Source organism: Quercus suber, unplaced genomic scaffold (assembly GCF_002906115.3).
Source record: "Quercus suber isolate HL8 unplaced genomic scaffold, Cork oak 2.0 scaffold_932, whole genome shotgun sequence".
NCBI classification, from domain to species: Eukaryota; Viridiplantae; Streptophyta; class Magnoliopsida; order Fagales; family Fagaceae; genus Quercus; species Quercus suber.
The window spans coordinates 186513-201662 of record NW_027070355.1 but is presented as its reverse complement, the minus strand read 5'-3'; the positions used below and the strand labels follow the sequence as shown (position 1 = coordinate 201662).

The 15150-nt window shown below is 33.9% G+C and overlaps 1 protein-coding gene across 1 annotated transcript in view; it reads right to left on the bottom strand.

Annotated features, from left to right (window-relative positions):
• Positions 1 to 6438: 6438 nt before the first annotated feature.
• The window catches only part of LOC112009710 (chitinase-like protein 2), a 15535-nt gene continuing 6823 nt past the window's right edge, over positions 6439 to 15150 (bottom strand). Inside the window, exons 2-4 of the mRNA XM_065768422.1 lie at positions 8856 to 9017; positions 8053 to 8427; positions 6439 to 6485 (exon numbers count right to left, since the gene is read on the bottom strand). Of these exons, the coding sequence (XP_065624494.1) occupies positions 6439 to 6485; positions 8053 to 8427; positions 8856 to 9017 (584 nt within the window). The remainder of the gene's footprint in view (positions 6486 to 8052; positions 8428 to 8855; positions 9018 to 15150) is intronic.

Below are 15150 nucleotides of genomic sequence, written 5' to 3'. Positions count from 1 at the left end.
TTATGTGCCCCCGCCCCCGCCCCGATTATATTCATTACGTTTTGGTACACCTTGACCGCAGCATTGCTGGCTTGTCAAAGAAGCTCCAGGTGTACCCGGACTCGGCGTTGTTCGATGCACGCGGCACTGAGGACAGGGCCTTTGAAGCGAACCACCATTCACAAGAAGCGCTAATGTAAATGCCAATAATATTGTCGAGGGCACAGACCATTTATACTCCATTTGTTTTGCAATATTAATTAACAAGCTTGGTGAAGAGTGGAGAAAGTCCAAAATTTCACTAATTAAGGAGGTTGTCAGAAGAACTTGCTCCCTATAAACTTGGATGGTGCTGTGATGGCTGCCGAGAGAAAAGATTGACAACTGCAAGTCAATAAAGTATTATTTATCTTCTTCTTTTTTTGGTACTTTTGACTGATCAATAAAGATATTAGTAACCTTTTAAATAATAAACAAAATCTTTTTTGAATAATATTGATAAATAGATATGCTTAATAAATCATAGCCGAAGTTCCTTTTGGACCACAGAGGCTTAACGAGTCTTATCACTGCAGAATGTTTTGCTTTTGTAAATTCTTGTTTACTTGAAGAGGATACAAGTAAGAAACGCGTGAATTCTGCATTCTTTTGGGATATGTTAGGGATATGATTTTTTTTTTTTTTAATAATAATTGAATTTACAAATTTTTATTGGTATTTTTCTTGACCTATTAATGACATTACTTTATTATTAACAATTAAAAATTGTTATTTATGAAGTATTTTGTGAAAATTATTGTGACCCTAAAGTCTAAAGACTATAAACCCTTGAAATTTTGAGACTAATTGGTTTTCTACCAAAAAAAAAAAAGTATTAACTAATTAATATTTACAAAAGTGAAAAACCCAAGAGGCCTTTCTTCTTAGCTGGGCAGAGGCTTTAGTCTGGTCGTGTGTTGGGCCACAGATCTAATCTAAACTTATTTGGACCTTCAAAATTTGAACCAAGTTTGTAATTTGAGTAGTTGTACTCTACAACCTTGCATAACAAACTCATTTTCAAAATCCGTAACTTCATAATATAATGATATCTTCTTCTTCTTTTTTTAAATATATATATATATATATATATGCAAAAGTGGAAGCTTAGATATCAAGATTGATTGTGAAAATATTATGAACCTTAAAAAAATCTACACAACAAGTAAAAACCCATACATACTTTTGGCCCCATAAGCTATTTAATGAGTTATGTGATTAATCGAAATAATACACTTGAATGATTTTATAAACGTCATGCAATGTGGATGAGTTGATTACCAGTTTAGATGAAAACTTTTTTCTGGTCATTGTTTACCGCGAAACTACTGCTACATCTGGGCATGAACTAACGCCCTTGTTAAGACATGACATTGGACTAATTTTTCAGCCCGAACCAAATAATTCAATAGGATGGGCTTGCTACCAGTTAAAGCGGACTCCTATTTCCAATAAAAGGATGGACTTAGAACAGAATTTAGGCCCAAATCTAGTTAAAACTTATCATGGAAGAGGCGTGCGAGAAATTTTCTGACTTACAATTGATTCTACAGAAAAAAAAATTTCAAAATTAAAATTAATGAAATCATTCTTGCAAATTGATTATGTAACAAGAAAGTCTAAGTCGATTAATTATATTATGAACTGAAAATGGGATGTTATCAAAATTTGAATACAAAGCTTTAATATTAATTCTGCACTTTGAAAGGTGAGAAAAATATTTTTAAATAAAATATTATGAACAAAGTTTAGCTACAAAACTTATTATAGNCTTCCTCTCAACATTATGAAACCCTTGCTAAGAGGCAAATCCTCAAATTTGTGATAAATCAACGATTCTCCCAAAAACTTAAACTTAGAAAATGATAAACTTAATCACTTAACTTTAATTCTAACACCTCTCTTCAAAATTACAAGGCCCTTGTTAGGAGGCAAATGCTCAAATTTGTGACAAATCACCGATTGTCTCAAAATCTTAAATTGTTAGGAAATTATATTTAATCACTTAAGTATAATTCTAACACTTCCCCTTATTTATGGATCTAAACTCTCCCTTAATAAGCAGGGACCTAACATGTGACATTTTTAAGATTTTAAATGAAATGTAGAGTAATGTTAAGGATTGCACTAAAGATCTCCTGTTCTGATACCATAATGAATTACCTATTGTACCAAAAGTTTAAACTATTTGAAAATTGAGAATTTAATTACTTAAACATAATGCTAAGGAATGTGTGAGACAAAAAAACCATCAAGAGGAGACTTTGCAATTTGGTGCATGGTTGTTTCCCAACTGAGGATACTGAAATGTTCAGTGCTTAAGAATCATGATAAACCTAAGAAGGGTGAAGATGATGGTATACTTGATGATGATGTTAGTGGGAAAAAAAAAAAAAAAAAAAAAAGGTTGACTTCTAAACCGGTGTGAAGAAATATTTTCTAATCCATTACGTGACAATTGATAAAATAAAACTACCCATACATACTTTTGGCCCCATAAGCTATTTAATGAGTTATGTGATTAATCGAAATAATACACTTGAATGATTTTATAAACCGTCATGCAATGTGGATGAGTTGATTACCAGTTTAGATGAAAACTTTTTTCTGGTCATTGTTTACCGCGAAACTACTGCTACATCTGGGCATGAACTAACGCCCTTGTTAAGACATGACATTGGACTAATTTTTCAGCCCGAACCAAATAATTCAATAGGATGGGCTTGCTACCAGTTAAAGCGGACTCCTATTTCCAATAAAAGGATGGACTTAGAACAGAATTTAGGCCCAAATCTAGTTAAAACTTATCATGGAAGAGGCGTGCGAGAAATTTTCTGACTTACAATTGATTCTACAGAAAAAAAAATTTCAAAATTAAAATTAATGAAATCATTCTTGCAAATTGATTATGTAACAAGAAAGTCTAAGTCGATTAATTATATTATGAACTGAAAATGGGATGTTATCAAAATTTGAATACAAAGCTTTAATATTAATTCTGCACTTTGAAAGGTGAGAAAAATATTTTTAAATAAAATATTATGAACAAAGTTTAGCTACAAAACTTATTATAGCTTAAGGTTACAATTTTACTCAATGAAATAAATGTTACTATATATTTTGAAAATCTAACCGTTGAATTGTATGTTTTATATGCTCTTAATACACATACTAAATTTTGTATCAATCAGATATTATTTACTATATGATTTATAAGCTTATATATTATACATAATTTTAAACTACAAAAACTTGCAATTTAAACAATTTATTGATGATATAACTATTAATCTTTAATTTTTTTAGAAATTTCTATACTTCTGGGCTAGACTGCTTTCTGCCGCATTGTGGCCCAATAGTTTTGGGGTGGGAGAATCGGGATTGGCTTGACTAAAACTGACCTCAAGTCCAACTTGTGCGCAAGCTAGGACCTCTTTACTGAGATCTTAGTCATGTGCCCATGGCAGAAGATGCTGTCACAAAAATGTTATAGCAGGAGGGCATAATATAATGAAATAAGAAGAATATATTTGCTACCAATCAAAGACAATGATTAAACCACTTTCTTAGTAAGGAAAACATAGTGATGTGAGTACGGCAGAAATTGGTTAGTGACAATAATAAAAGAAAAAGGAGTAATGTTAATGCTTGATATATATATATATATATATAAAAAAAAAGTGATTAGTCTGCCGTGCTTGGTTCCTTAGGAGATTTAAGTCTAGGAAGGGATCACACTTCAATGTGGGCAATCTCACATGGAAATCCTACCATGAAAATTGCCCACTTTGAAAGAATGGGCCTAAATGGCTTATCCTCGAATCCTTTTAATCTTGCTAGAGAGCAGGCTGTTGAGTGGGAGAGAAATGAGTAGCTTATTGGTGCAAGCCCCTATCACACTCTTGCTTCCTCACTTCACTTTTTATCCTCTCTATTTTTCTATACTCTCAATTTTCTTTCTTATTCCTATATTTCCTCTTTTCTTCCTTATTTTCCATTGTTTTATTTCTTGCTTTTTTTCTCACTTGTTTTTCCTTGCTTTCTACTTGCCACTCGTTGTTCATTGTGCACAATTAAGGCCTTTTTATACTGCTTGCCATGATGAGTTTTACTTTTTTACCCCTCAACTACTTTTGGCCTAGTGTGGGTGTCCTTCCTATACCACCCACTTGTCTATAGATTGCCCAGCCATTACCACTACCTTATGCTAGTCGTGCCATGTTTCATTTCCAGAAAAAAAGAGTTTTGTTTTATTTTCTTACTCTTCGTGGCATTCTCATCCGGATAAAGGTTAGGTATTCTCTCTTACTAACTCCTATGGCGTGCACCTAGTGATTCTAGCTTATCTTTCGCTCTTTTGAGTGGTTTGTCATCCCAGTAGGACATTTCTCCCAAAAAAGCTTGAGCAGAAATCCCAGAATAGACTTCCCCCTTCTCCCCACCGCCAAACCATACCCTTTCTTACCTCGAACTCATAGCCTACTACCCTTGTATTAGCTAGGTAAAAGTGGGTGGTGCCTAAACCTTGTGTGTGCTCTACTTTTATGTGAGTCCATGGCTTGTCTGTTGTTCATGTGTTTGTCATTGCCTGGGGTTTGTCTGGTCTTTGCTGCACGTTTTGCTACTCACTTTTAACCTCTTGTGGCGTGGATTAGTCACTAGGTCTTTATTCTTTGCAACTCGTTTCTTCTTTGGGCTGGATCTTGCTTGGGTATGGGCCCTTCTTCCTTCAGTTTGGCCCTTATCTCTCTTTACTTCTGGTTTGTGGGTTAACTAGCATTCCTGCCATGCCATTTCATTACTTCTACCATGTTACTACTTGACTTGTGCTTGCTGGGCCTCTTTTGAGCCTGCACTTTTCTCTTAGTCAATTCAGGTTGCCCAGTGTTCCTGTTGGGTTAATTCTCATACCATCTTGGGCTTCCTTGGCCCGTTTCATTCCTTTGGGCATCCTTGACCTGCTTTATTCCTTTGGGCATCCTTGGCCCATTCCATTCTTACATTCCCATTAGCTTTTGCTATATCTTTTAGGCTTCTCCGAACTAATTACCATATCTTTTACTTTTGGGGTTTTTTGGCCTTTGCACCAACCCCATTTACTAATTCATTTCTTTAAGCTCATTCGACTCATTTTTACTTGGTTTCCATTTCTTATAATTCTCATGGGTTTACTACTTTATTCTCTAGGCTCCCTTGTGCCCATTTGCTTTCTTTGGGGCATTTTTTACTATTCCATGGGCCCGTGGATTATTATTCCTATCATTCGAGCTTAATTGCCGTTTTTCTCACTTTGCTAATTCTTCTTCCTTATTTCCTTCTATATTGTTGGGCTTCTTCTTGTTATTGTGCCTTATTGCCAAAGTAGGCATCAACAAGATGTAATCTAATGGTGGATTTATCAAAATTTACTTGCAATAAAAATATATTGAGTAAGTTTATAGTCATAGGATACAACCAATTTTGTAACTAAACTTTGTCCAAATATTATGCCACAAATTGTATCAAGTTGTCCCTAGTATCTGAGAAGTTTCAATAAAAACATATTTCTTTCAATTACGTTAAGCTTAGTCCAAAATAAATGCACACTTTTTATAAATGTAATGCTCAATAAAACAATGGAAGGACAAAAATGGGATATATTCCAAGATTTCACAACTAAAATGCATATTATACAAGCATAGAAATTTTATACAATCCACGCTTAATAATTTCACTGTTAATGCTCATTTTAGGAAGCCCAGTAGAAGGAAGAAGCCCAGCAACATGAGTAGAAATAAGTTAGTAATTATATAGAAAAGCTATTAAGCTCAAGATGTAGTAATAATGGATCATAAGCCTATAAAATAAATAAATAGGCCTTGAGGAAGCAAATGGGCCTAAAGGAGCCTGGAAAGAGAGGAATAGCAAACTATAGGCAGCATGTGATGTTGGAAAGTGAGAATGGGCCACAATAGGCCCAAAGTAATGCAAGTAAAGAAAGTAAGGGGTTAATGGAAAATTCATAGGCCCCAAGGATGAAGGATACAGTAATTGGGCCAGAGAAGCCTAAAGGAGTTAGGAAAAACCCATGGGAACACAGAGTTAGAAATGGCTGAAAATGCCCAAGGAAAATAAATAGACCAATGATGCCCAAAAGGAAATGGGACACAGGAGCTCACAAGCAATGTAACAAAAAGCCCAATGACCATACTGAGTTATTAAGAGAAGAATAAGCAGCAGGCTCAAAAAAGCCTAGCAGGCTTAGGTCCAATAACATCACAATAGGAATGGCAGAATGATGCAGCGAGAAATGCAAATACTGTAGAAAAGAGCAAAAGATTGGGTTAAAGGAGGAAAAACCCACAATCAAGTAAGACCCAGCCCTCGAAGGGAGTGGGCCCTAGAGAATGAGGAATCAGAAAGTAGCTCATGCCATAAAAGTCAAGGACGAGCGGCAGAATATGTAGAGGAGCCTCCAGACCATGGCAAACGTAGCGTGCAAGTTTTGGACACATGCAGAAGTTGAGCACGCGCAAAGCCCAGGCTTCACCAACCTGTACCTAGCCAATACAGGAGGTGGTGGGTCATGGGTCAGAGGTAAGAGGGTATGGTCTGGCTGTGGGGAGAGGATAAAGCCTATTTTGGGGTTCCTGCATAGACTTTTTTGGGGGAGATGTCTTGCTGGAATGATATACTACCCAAAAGAAGTAAAGATGAGCTGGAACCACTAGGTGCATGCCATGAAGGATAGGAAGAGAGAGAGCACCCACATCGTAGCAAGTAAGAGTGCCACGGCAAACAAACAAACAAAATAGTTTTCTTTGTCTGGAGGTACAACCAACACAGGTAAGTGGTGGTGGTTGGAAACCAGTATGTGGTCGGCAAGGACACCTAGACCAAACAAGGTAGTTAAAGGCTAAAATAGTAAAATTCAATCACGGCAGACATTATATAAAGGACCCTTGCCATGCACAGAGGGGAGGACGAACACGGTAATAGTAACCTCCAAGAAAAACCACGAAATAGAAAACAAGTATTGAGAAAAGAAGAGAAAAAGAAAGATAAAAAGGAAAATTAGATAATAAGGAAAGAAAAACAAAGAGTTAGAACGGCAGGCATGCACCAATAGGTTGATCCTCTCTCTCCCTCTAAATCTCTAAAGGTCCTACTCTCTACCAAAAGCAAGGGGATTCTTTTGGGCACAAGCCATTTAGGTCAGTTTTCCTCAAAGTGATTAATTTCAACGGTAGGGTTTTCCCTGGGAGATTATTCACATTGAGGAAAAATGGTTTCCTCCTTGGTCTTGGTCCTGTGATATAACTTGGCATAGCAGATTGACCTTTCTTTAAATAACTCGTGTCTTACTTATTTATTTCCATCTTTTTCTTTACAAAGTGTTTCTTTTCATTGTGATTATCATTTTAATTGGGGATTATTTATTCACTTTGTCTAAAGGCAAAAGTATTTTCTTTTATTATTATTATCATGTCTGCTTGTCGTGACTCATCCGAAGTGGCACTGCTTACCATGGGCATGTGAACGAAGTTCTTGGCAGACGAGGCATAGTTTGTGCATAAGCTGAATCAAAGTGTATTGTAGTTGGACTAGTCTCAACTCTCTTACTCAAAACACTTGGGCCTAGTATAGCAGGAAACAGCCCAGCCCAATATTGCAAAAAGGCCCACCACATACACAATATTAGAAAAAAAAAACAAAAAAAACACACACCACAACCACACAATTCTAACAAAAGGCAGTTACAAATCACTAAAACACACTTATCCTTCAAGCAATTTTAGCATCACACGAAGACACACAAAATGTTTATTCAAACACTTACTCATCCCTTCATGTTTGATCATTTCCATTTGTTAATTGATAGGTTCACAAAATCTTATAAATGCATCACCTTAAAAAATAATAATAATAATAATAAAATAAAATAATACTAAAGGATTAGTTCAACAAAGGTTAAAGGACATCCAAAATAAAAAAAATAAAAAAAAAAAACGAAACAAAAATCAAGGAGATGAGGAAATGGATGGATTGAAGCAACCTGCTTAGCACAGCTAAGCACTTCATGAGGCCCAACTTCTTCTCGGTCAATGTCCATAAGATCAAGGTAATATAAGTAATGGGAGATGATGTTGTTCATGTACTCGTTATCACCATGACCACAAATAAGATCTCCATAGAGCACATTCATGGTAGCACCAAAACCAGAAACTCGCTTGACCAAATTATCACTTTTGGTGGGTGTCCATGTACCAATAAAGACTTCATGTGCTGAAGGTTGATGCTCCTTAATTGGAGTCATCCACCTCCAAATTGCAACCTGGAAGGTTAACATAGCATTTTGTTCAATGTATTCTGGATGATTTAACAAATCCACCTTCAAGTTTTTAGCTGCTTCTCCGTAATTGTAATTCCTATTGAAAGCATAAGTATACAGAAACATTTGGATTGTCTCATGCAATATGAATTGATCTACACTACACTCTTCTAAGGGTTGGAAACAAAAGACATATACAAGTCTTAGGGTTGTAAATTAAAATGATTGTGTCTTATAATTAACAAAATGCATGTATTTAGTTTTACAAAAAAGTTGTTTCACATTTTTATTTTGAGGGGTTAGTTACCTAGATACTCATATTTGAATTATGCTAGAAAAGGATCTCATTTCGATTTGTTTTAATAGAGAAACATAAAAATTTCAATGAATTTTTAACTTTGGATAAAATTGAACGACATAAGATAATAAAATAATTCAGATGCAAAGATATACAAGATGTATGATCAATGTTATTGTAATTGATGTTAACAAAAAAAATTTGGAGTAATTGATAAGGTAGATACCAATAGATATATAGGTAGAGCACCATGATCATAGTATGCAACTTCAAGAGTACATGGATAAGTATTTTTGTAGTGTTCATCACAATAACTTAAGTTGGAATTCATTTCCTTGTTATAGCATAAATCCCTTGATAATTGTTCCCTAGTGACCACTTTATTTCCACCTGACAAAATATCATCTACTTTTACTTTGCATAGATATTGAGTGGGCGTAGGATTATTGACAATTGCGCAGATACATTTTTAATTACAAACAACTAGTTCATCGCTACGTTGTGCTCCAAATGAATTTAATCACTCGACTTTTAAAATCAAGTCAATTACACACTCTGGTCTAATGTCCATTTAATATTAACATAACTAAGAGTTGAAGTTGATTTCTATAATAAAATTTTCATTGGTGTTCTATTTGCAACATCAATTAAAATCATTAAAATTTAAATGAAGAAGATTTTCAAGGATGAAGTTGATTTGATATTGGATTTTTTATTTTTTATTTTTTGTAATTGACTTGAAAGTTGAGGAATCAAATTTGCACAATTAATAGTTGAAGAAATAAATTGACATAATTAAGTGTGTCCAAATTGAAATTTACCCTATAGTTGAAAAACCAAATTAGTAACTAAACATTTTTTTTATAACATTCATTTTTAGTTAAATAATTTTAATCAAATAAACTTGTAGCAAAGCACAAACTATACCTTGTAACATCAATTCTTATGAGATTAAATAAATAAAAGACATAAAATAATTGAAACATTAAAATCCATTTCCAACTTCATCAAATGAATACTTGCTTTTGGATATTTTAAACTAAAAGAACATGCTTTTGGCATATCAAATAATCAATAATATCTACTTTAAGCAACCAAATGTTTTATATAGGTAAAAATCATAATAATAATATTAATAATTAGAAACATATATATTTTTGATAATTCAGTAGCTAGGGTAAAGGCTTTGAAGACTAGGGGTCCATTTGGATATAGCTGAAAACTAAAAACAGAAAATTGAAAAACACTGTAGCAAAATAATTTTTAACGTGTGAATAGTACTGTGGGACCTATTTTTAATAAAAAAGTTGCTGAAAAGTGAGATTTGTGGGTCCCGTGAACAATACACGAGACTCACGATGTGTTGAAAAAGTGAGAAAAGTCAAACATTGTGGCTACTGTTCATAAACAGCGCATGAATAGTAGCCACGTTTGTCTCTCAAACGCGTGCCAAGAAAAAAAAAAAAAAAAAAAAAAAAAAAAAAAAAAAAAAAAAAAAAAAAAAAAAAAAAAAAAANAAAAATCTATTATTGTTTTTAGTGACGAAATTAATATTTCGTCACTAAAGCATACTTTTAGTGACGAAATGTTATTTCGTCGCTAAAAACATATAAGTGCAAAACCTTTATTTTTTTAGTGACGACTATTTTTCGTCACTAATACTTACTTATAGCGACGAAAGTATTTTCGTCACTAAAACTATCCACAGCAATACCTACAGTGACGAAATATTTCGTCACTAAAAATTTCAACTTTTAGCGACGAATATTTCATCACTATAGGTTAATTAAGTTGGCGCCAAAGTTTCCCTCCGTGGCACTTATTTTTCAGATCACAATAGCGACGAAATTTATTTTTCGTCGCTAAATGTAATAATTTTTTTCATTATTAGTGACGAAATATGAATTTCGTCACTAAAGCTGTATTTTTAGTGACGAAAAATATTTCCTCACTAATTTTCGTCACTAAAAGTACATTTTGTTGTAGTGCTCCTATATTAGAGTACAAGTCATAATTCACAAGCACTAATATTATCAATGGTACAGACCATTTAAACTCCATTATTGTAACAATTGGAGAATGTCTGTGCCTTACAAATGATGAGGCTGTAAGAAGTTGCTGCCTCTAATTACCAGCTGGATGCGGTATTGGCTGCTGGGAAAAGGGAAAGGAAACATAGTCTAGTGCAAAATAAAGACAATAATCTCTTTATCTTTTTGATACTTTTAATATATAAATATTGATTATTTGGTAATGCAGAGGATAGAATAGTATGTGTTTGGATTTCAATTTTAAGCAAGTTTTTTTTTTTTTTTTGTTTAATTCTTTTACTATTTGCAAGTCTCAGACACTAGAAATAGGGTCCCACGTGATAACAGCTTATAGTAACCTTTTTTTTCAATGGAAAAATATACCATTTGCAAGTCCCACATTTAATATCTTTTTCTTTTTCTTTTAGTTTTTTTATTATACTTTTTTCTACTATATTTTATTTAGCTTTTAACTTTTATTTAGATTTTTTTTTCAACAACAAAAAAATAATAGACAAAAACTAGTTAAATTGTTCTCAAATGAATACATTTATAGCTCAATCACTATTTCATAATATTTTCAACGGAAAAATTTAATGTTCAAATTCCTCATTTCACATTATAACTGTGGAATTGATTATATAAAAATAAATGAATAAAAAAAATAAAAACTATTATACAAACAAGGAAAGGTTTATATACAATCCACACTAAATAATTACACAATAACAAGGAAAAAAAGTATCGCAAAATTAACACAAGTAGTTACAAATCAATACAAACTCTTACTGTACAAGCAACTTTATCTTCACAATAAGACAGATAAAAAATTTATACAAACTCTTGCTCCCCTTTTTGAACCATTCCATTACCTTAGAAAAGGATTAGTTTATGAGGTCATGCTCTTCCTCATCAAGTTTGAGAGTTTTGAAGCTGAATGTGATGTATTACGCATAATTCGCCATCGAAATCTTATGAAAATCATCAGTAGTTGTAGTAGCATTGACTTTGAAGCTTTGGTACTAGAGTACATGCCTAATGGGAGCCTTATGAAGTGGTTGTATTCTCATAACTACTTCTTGGATATGTTACAAAGATTGAACACGATGATAGATGTTGCATCATCATTGGAGTATCTCCATCATGAGTGTCCTTCACCTATTGTTCATTGTGATTTGAAGCCCAACAATATTCTACTAAACAAAGATATGGTTGCACATGTGAGTGATTTTGGAATTTCAAAATTATTGGGTGATGAAGACTCTATTACCCAAACCATAACATTGGCCACTATTGGTTATATGGCAGCAGGTGATGTTTCTAGTTTACAATTAAATTTAATTTTTAAACATACACACACAAAGTTGTCACAAAAACAATTAAGTAAAGATATTGGATACTTACTAACTGTTAGGGTGCTTTTTTACACATAATTTTATTTGAGTACCATCTATTTATTTTCAAAATACACATATCCTATTCTATTTAAAGCTCAAGAATACTTATGCTTGGCAATATTTGAAAAACTCATGAGTCAAATCATTGACAGAACAATTTTATCAATGGAATTCAAATCCATAATCAAAACCCATAGTTTAAACCCATGGTAATTTATTTATCCAAAAGCCCAATCCTCATTGGCAATATTTGAAGTCCAATCTTCATTGGCAACATCAAATCCCAATTCTCATTGGCAAATTCAAAAGCCTAATTTTCATTGGCAATATCAAAAGCCCAATCTTCATTGGCACTATTTTATCAAAAAAACCCGAGATTATTAACACTTGGCAAAGAGAAAAGTATTATGGCATAATTATTGCTTAAGTATTACTATGGCAAAAAACCATGACAACTGTTTTATAAAAGCTCATAGGGAGTTATCTTGAAGAATATGTTCTCACATTATAACCCATGAAACACATGGTCATCACTTGCATCACAACATCCATAAAATATATCTTCAACACTCATGGAAAATACTCGATCCCACAAACTTATCATTTAAATTATGATGCGACTATTAGAAGCCATGAACGTTATTTAATGGGATCCATCATAGTAAAAGTTATTTTCAGAGGTATTTTGAAAACTTGTCATATTGTTTTAGATATTACAATTGCAAGTATCTATGAAAACCCAAAGAATATTTACTAATAAAAGTCCATGAGGAAGGAAAACCCATGGCAACATGTGTTGTTGATTTTGTAGGATGCGCACAACTCGACCCAAAGGAACCAGCCCAAGTGAACAAGCCCAATCTAAGAGATCCCAGCAAGAGGCAGAGGACTGAAAGTAGGCAAAACAGCCATTGTTCATCCTTGACCGAAGTACAACAAGAGAACCAAGTCCTTAAGAATAAACTAGAGGTTGTTCCATCGGCTTTTGGTCACCCTCGACCTGACGTGAACAGTACCCGAGGCTTGTAACATCAGCTGAAGTCTAAAGGGTAATGGGACTCCATCATCTTTTTCAATACTGCACCTCCAGCGGAAGGGGAGCTAAAACCAAATTATTCAAATTCTAGCAAATTGATACTATAAATGTTACAAACGTTCAAGACATGATTCATGTACCAAGCCCATGAATCCTAAAGGGAAAAAAATTGGGAACATGTGGTTTGGAGGGCATAAAGGAACCTCCAGCAAAACCCCCTGAAGTAGGCTTAGAACTTGACACCTGGCTTGGGGTGTTGAATCTTACTTTTTGGGGGTCTAAATCTCAGTTGCAGCTTTAGGATTTTCTCTTAATACATGCACCAATCACATTGATTAAGCTCAGCCTCAAAAATCCTAACATTTAATGCAAAGTCCCATCATTACCCAAAGAAGCAAAGCAACCAATAAAGAAAATCTTCTACTTCTGACCAAAAAATCCCAGCATGATTAACCATGGTTCTCCACCTCTGATTAACCCTACGTTTTTTTGGACTCATGTTAACCAATGCTCCTCTAAACTCCATTATAAAAGCATGAGCATCTCAGCCCACAAACACAGCAACTACTCCTCTGAAACTCTTGATTTATTTACCATTTTACTTGTATTTTAGCTCTTTTTAAGTTCACTACTCATCCCTCTCAGCCCACATTCATCCAACCTCAGACATTTTTTCCTCTCCTTTACACAATCACAGCTCATAAATGCCTCCCACTACTCATAAACAACTCACTCCTCACAAAAAGCCATAACCTCAGAGTTAATCTCATCCCACATACTCAAAACAGCCCATATTGTCTCATTCATGTCTTATGAATACACACTCATCAAAATCTTAGTTTAATACTTGCTGCACTGAGCTGGGGATCTTTCTCTCCCTTCATTCCATCATTTTTTTTCTCTTTTATTTGTAACTATGAAGCTTTTAATCTTTGTTTAGTATTGTTATGATGAAGGCCATAATGTTTTGGAAATTATGGAAGTTTTCCTTTATGTTGACTTAATAATAATAAGGAAAAAAAATGATTTTTACTATGTAAACACACTTAATAACCTGAAATTACCCTACCGTTGGAGATAATATCGTACCACTAGAGGGCTGATTTGAACTATCGAACTAGGACCATTAATGTACTTAAGTATTGTAACGTGTTTTTTTTTATTGGGCTTTTGTTGTTTTTTTGTCATGTGCAGTCTTTGTTGCTTGCTTGGATAGGCTGTGTCATCACATCGAAAGCCTTTGGGTACCATCTTAAAAGCCCATAATCGAGTTTCGGGTTGACTTCCTAACATCTTAGATAGAGGCAAAATTTTCCCCTCAACATTTTGGCGACTCCACTAGGGAGCCAACCATGGTGAAAGTCTATCATGCCCTTAAGGTTGCATAATAGCCAACAAGAAGCAAGTCAGCATGATATTAGCCTGGCGGTACAAAGTTAGCACTCTACAGCTACACCTGATGCCAAATTTTAGAAGAGCAGCCTCCACTGCCTTGCTGCCTTGCTGGAGCCTCTACAAAGCTAACATTATGTATATATAAGTATTCATATATATATATATATATACACACACACACACACACACACATATATATATATATATATATGTATATGTACGTATGAATATATAAGTGAACACTCTATTTTCTTTCCTTCAAAAAAGAAACAAATTTAAATAAAAATAAAAATAAAAAGGTGTCCTCAAGGTGAATAGTACAATATTTACACATGGTTAGTCAAAAAGAAAAAAATAACAATGCACATATGTATATTTATATACATGCATAGAAGAATGGACACTATTTGTTTTCTTTCAAAATCACAAAACTTTTTACTTTGCCTTTGGCTCAAAAATGGTTTTATGCAAAAAAAAAAAGGGGAACCCAATAGCTACGATTAGAGGTGTCCTTTGCCATGAAAAGTACAGTATTTACATGTGAATGGCTAAAAGAAAAGGGTAATAATGCGTATACGTATGTTAATATGCATGTATATACATATACATAGATGAACGAATACTATTTTATCACAAAATATTCCCCCCCCCCCCCCCCCCCCCCC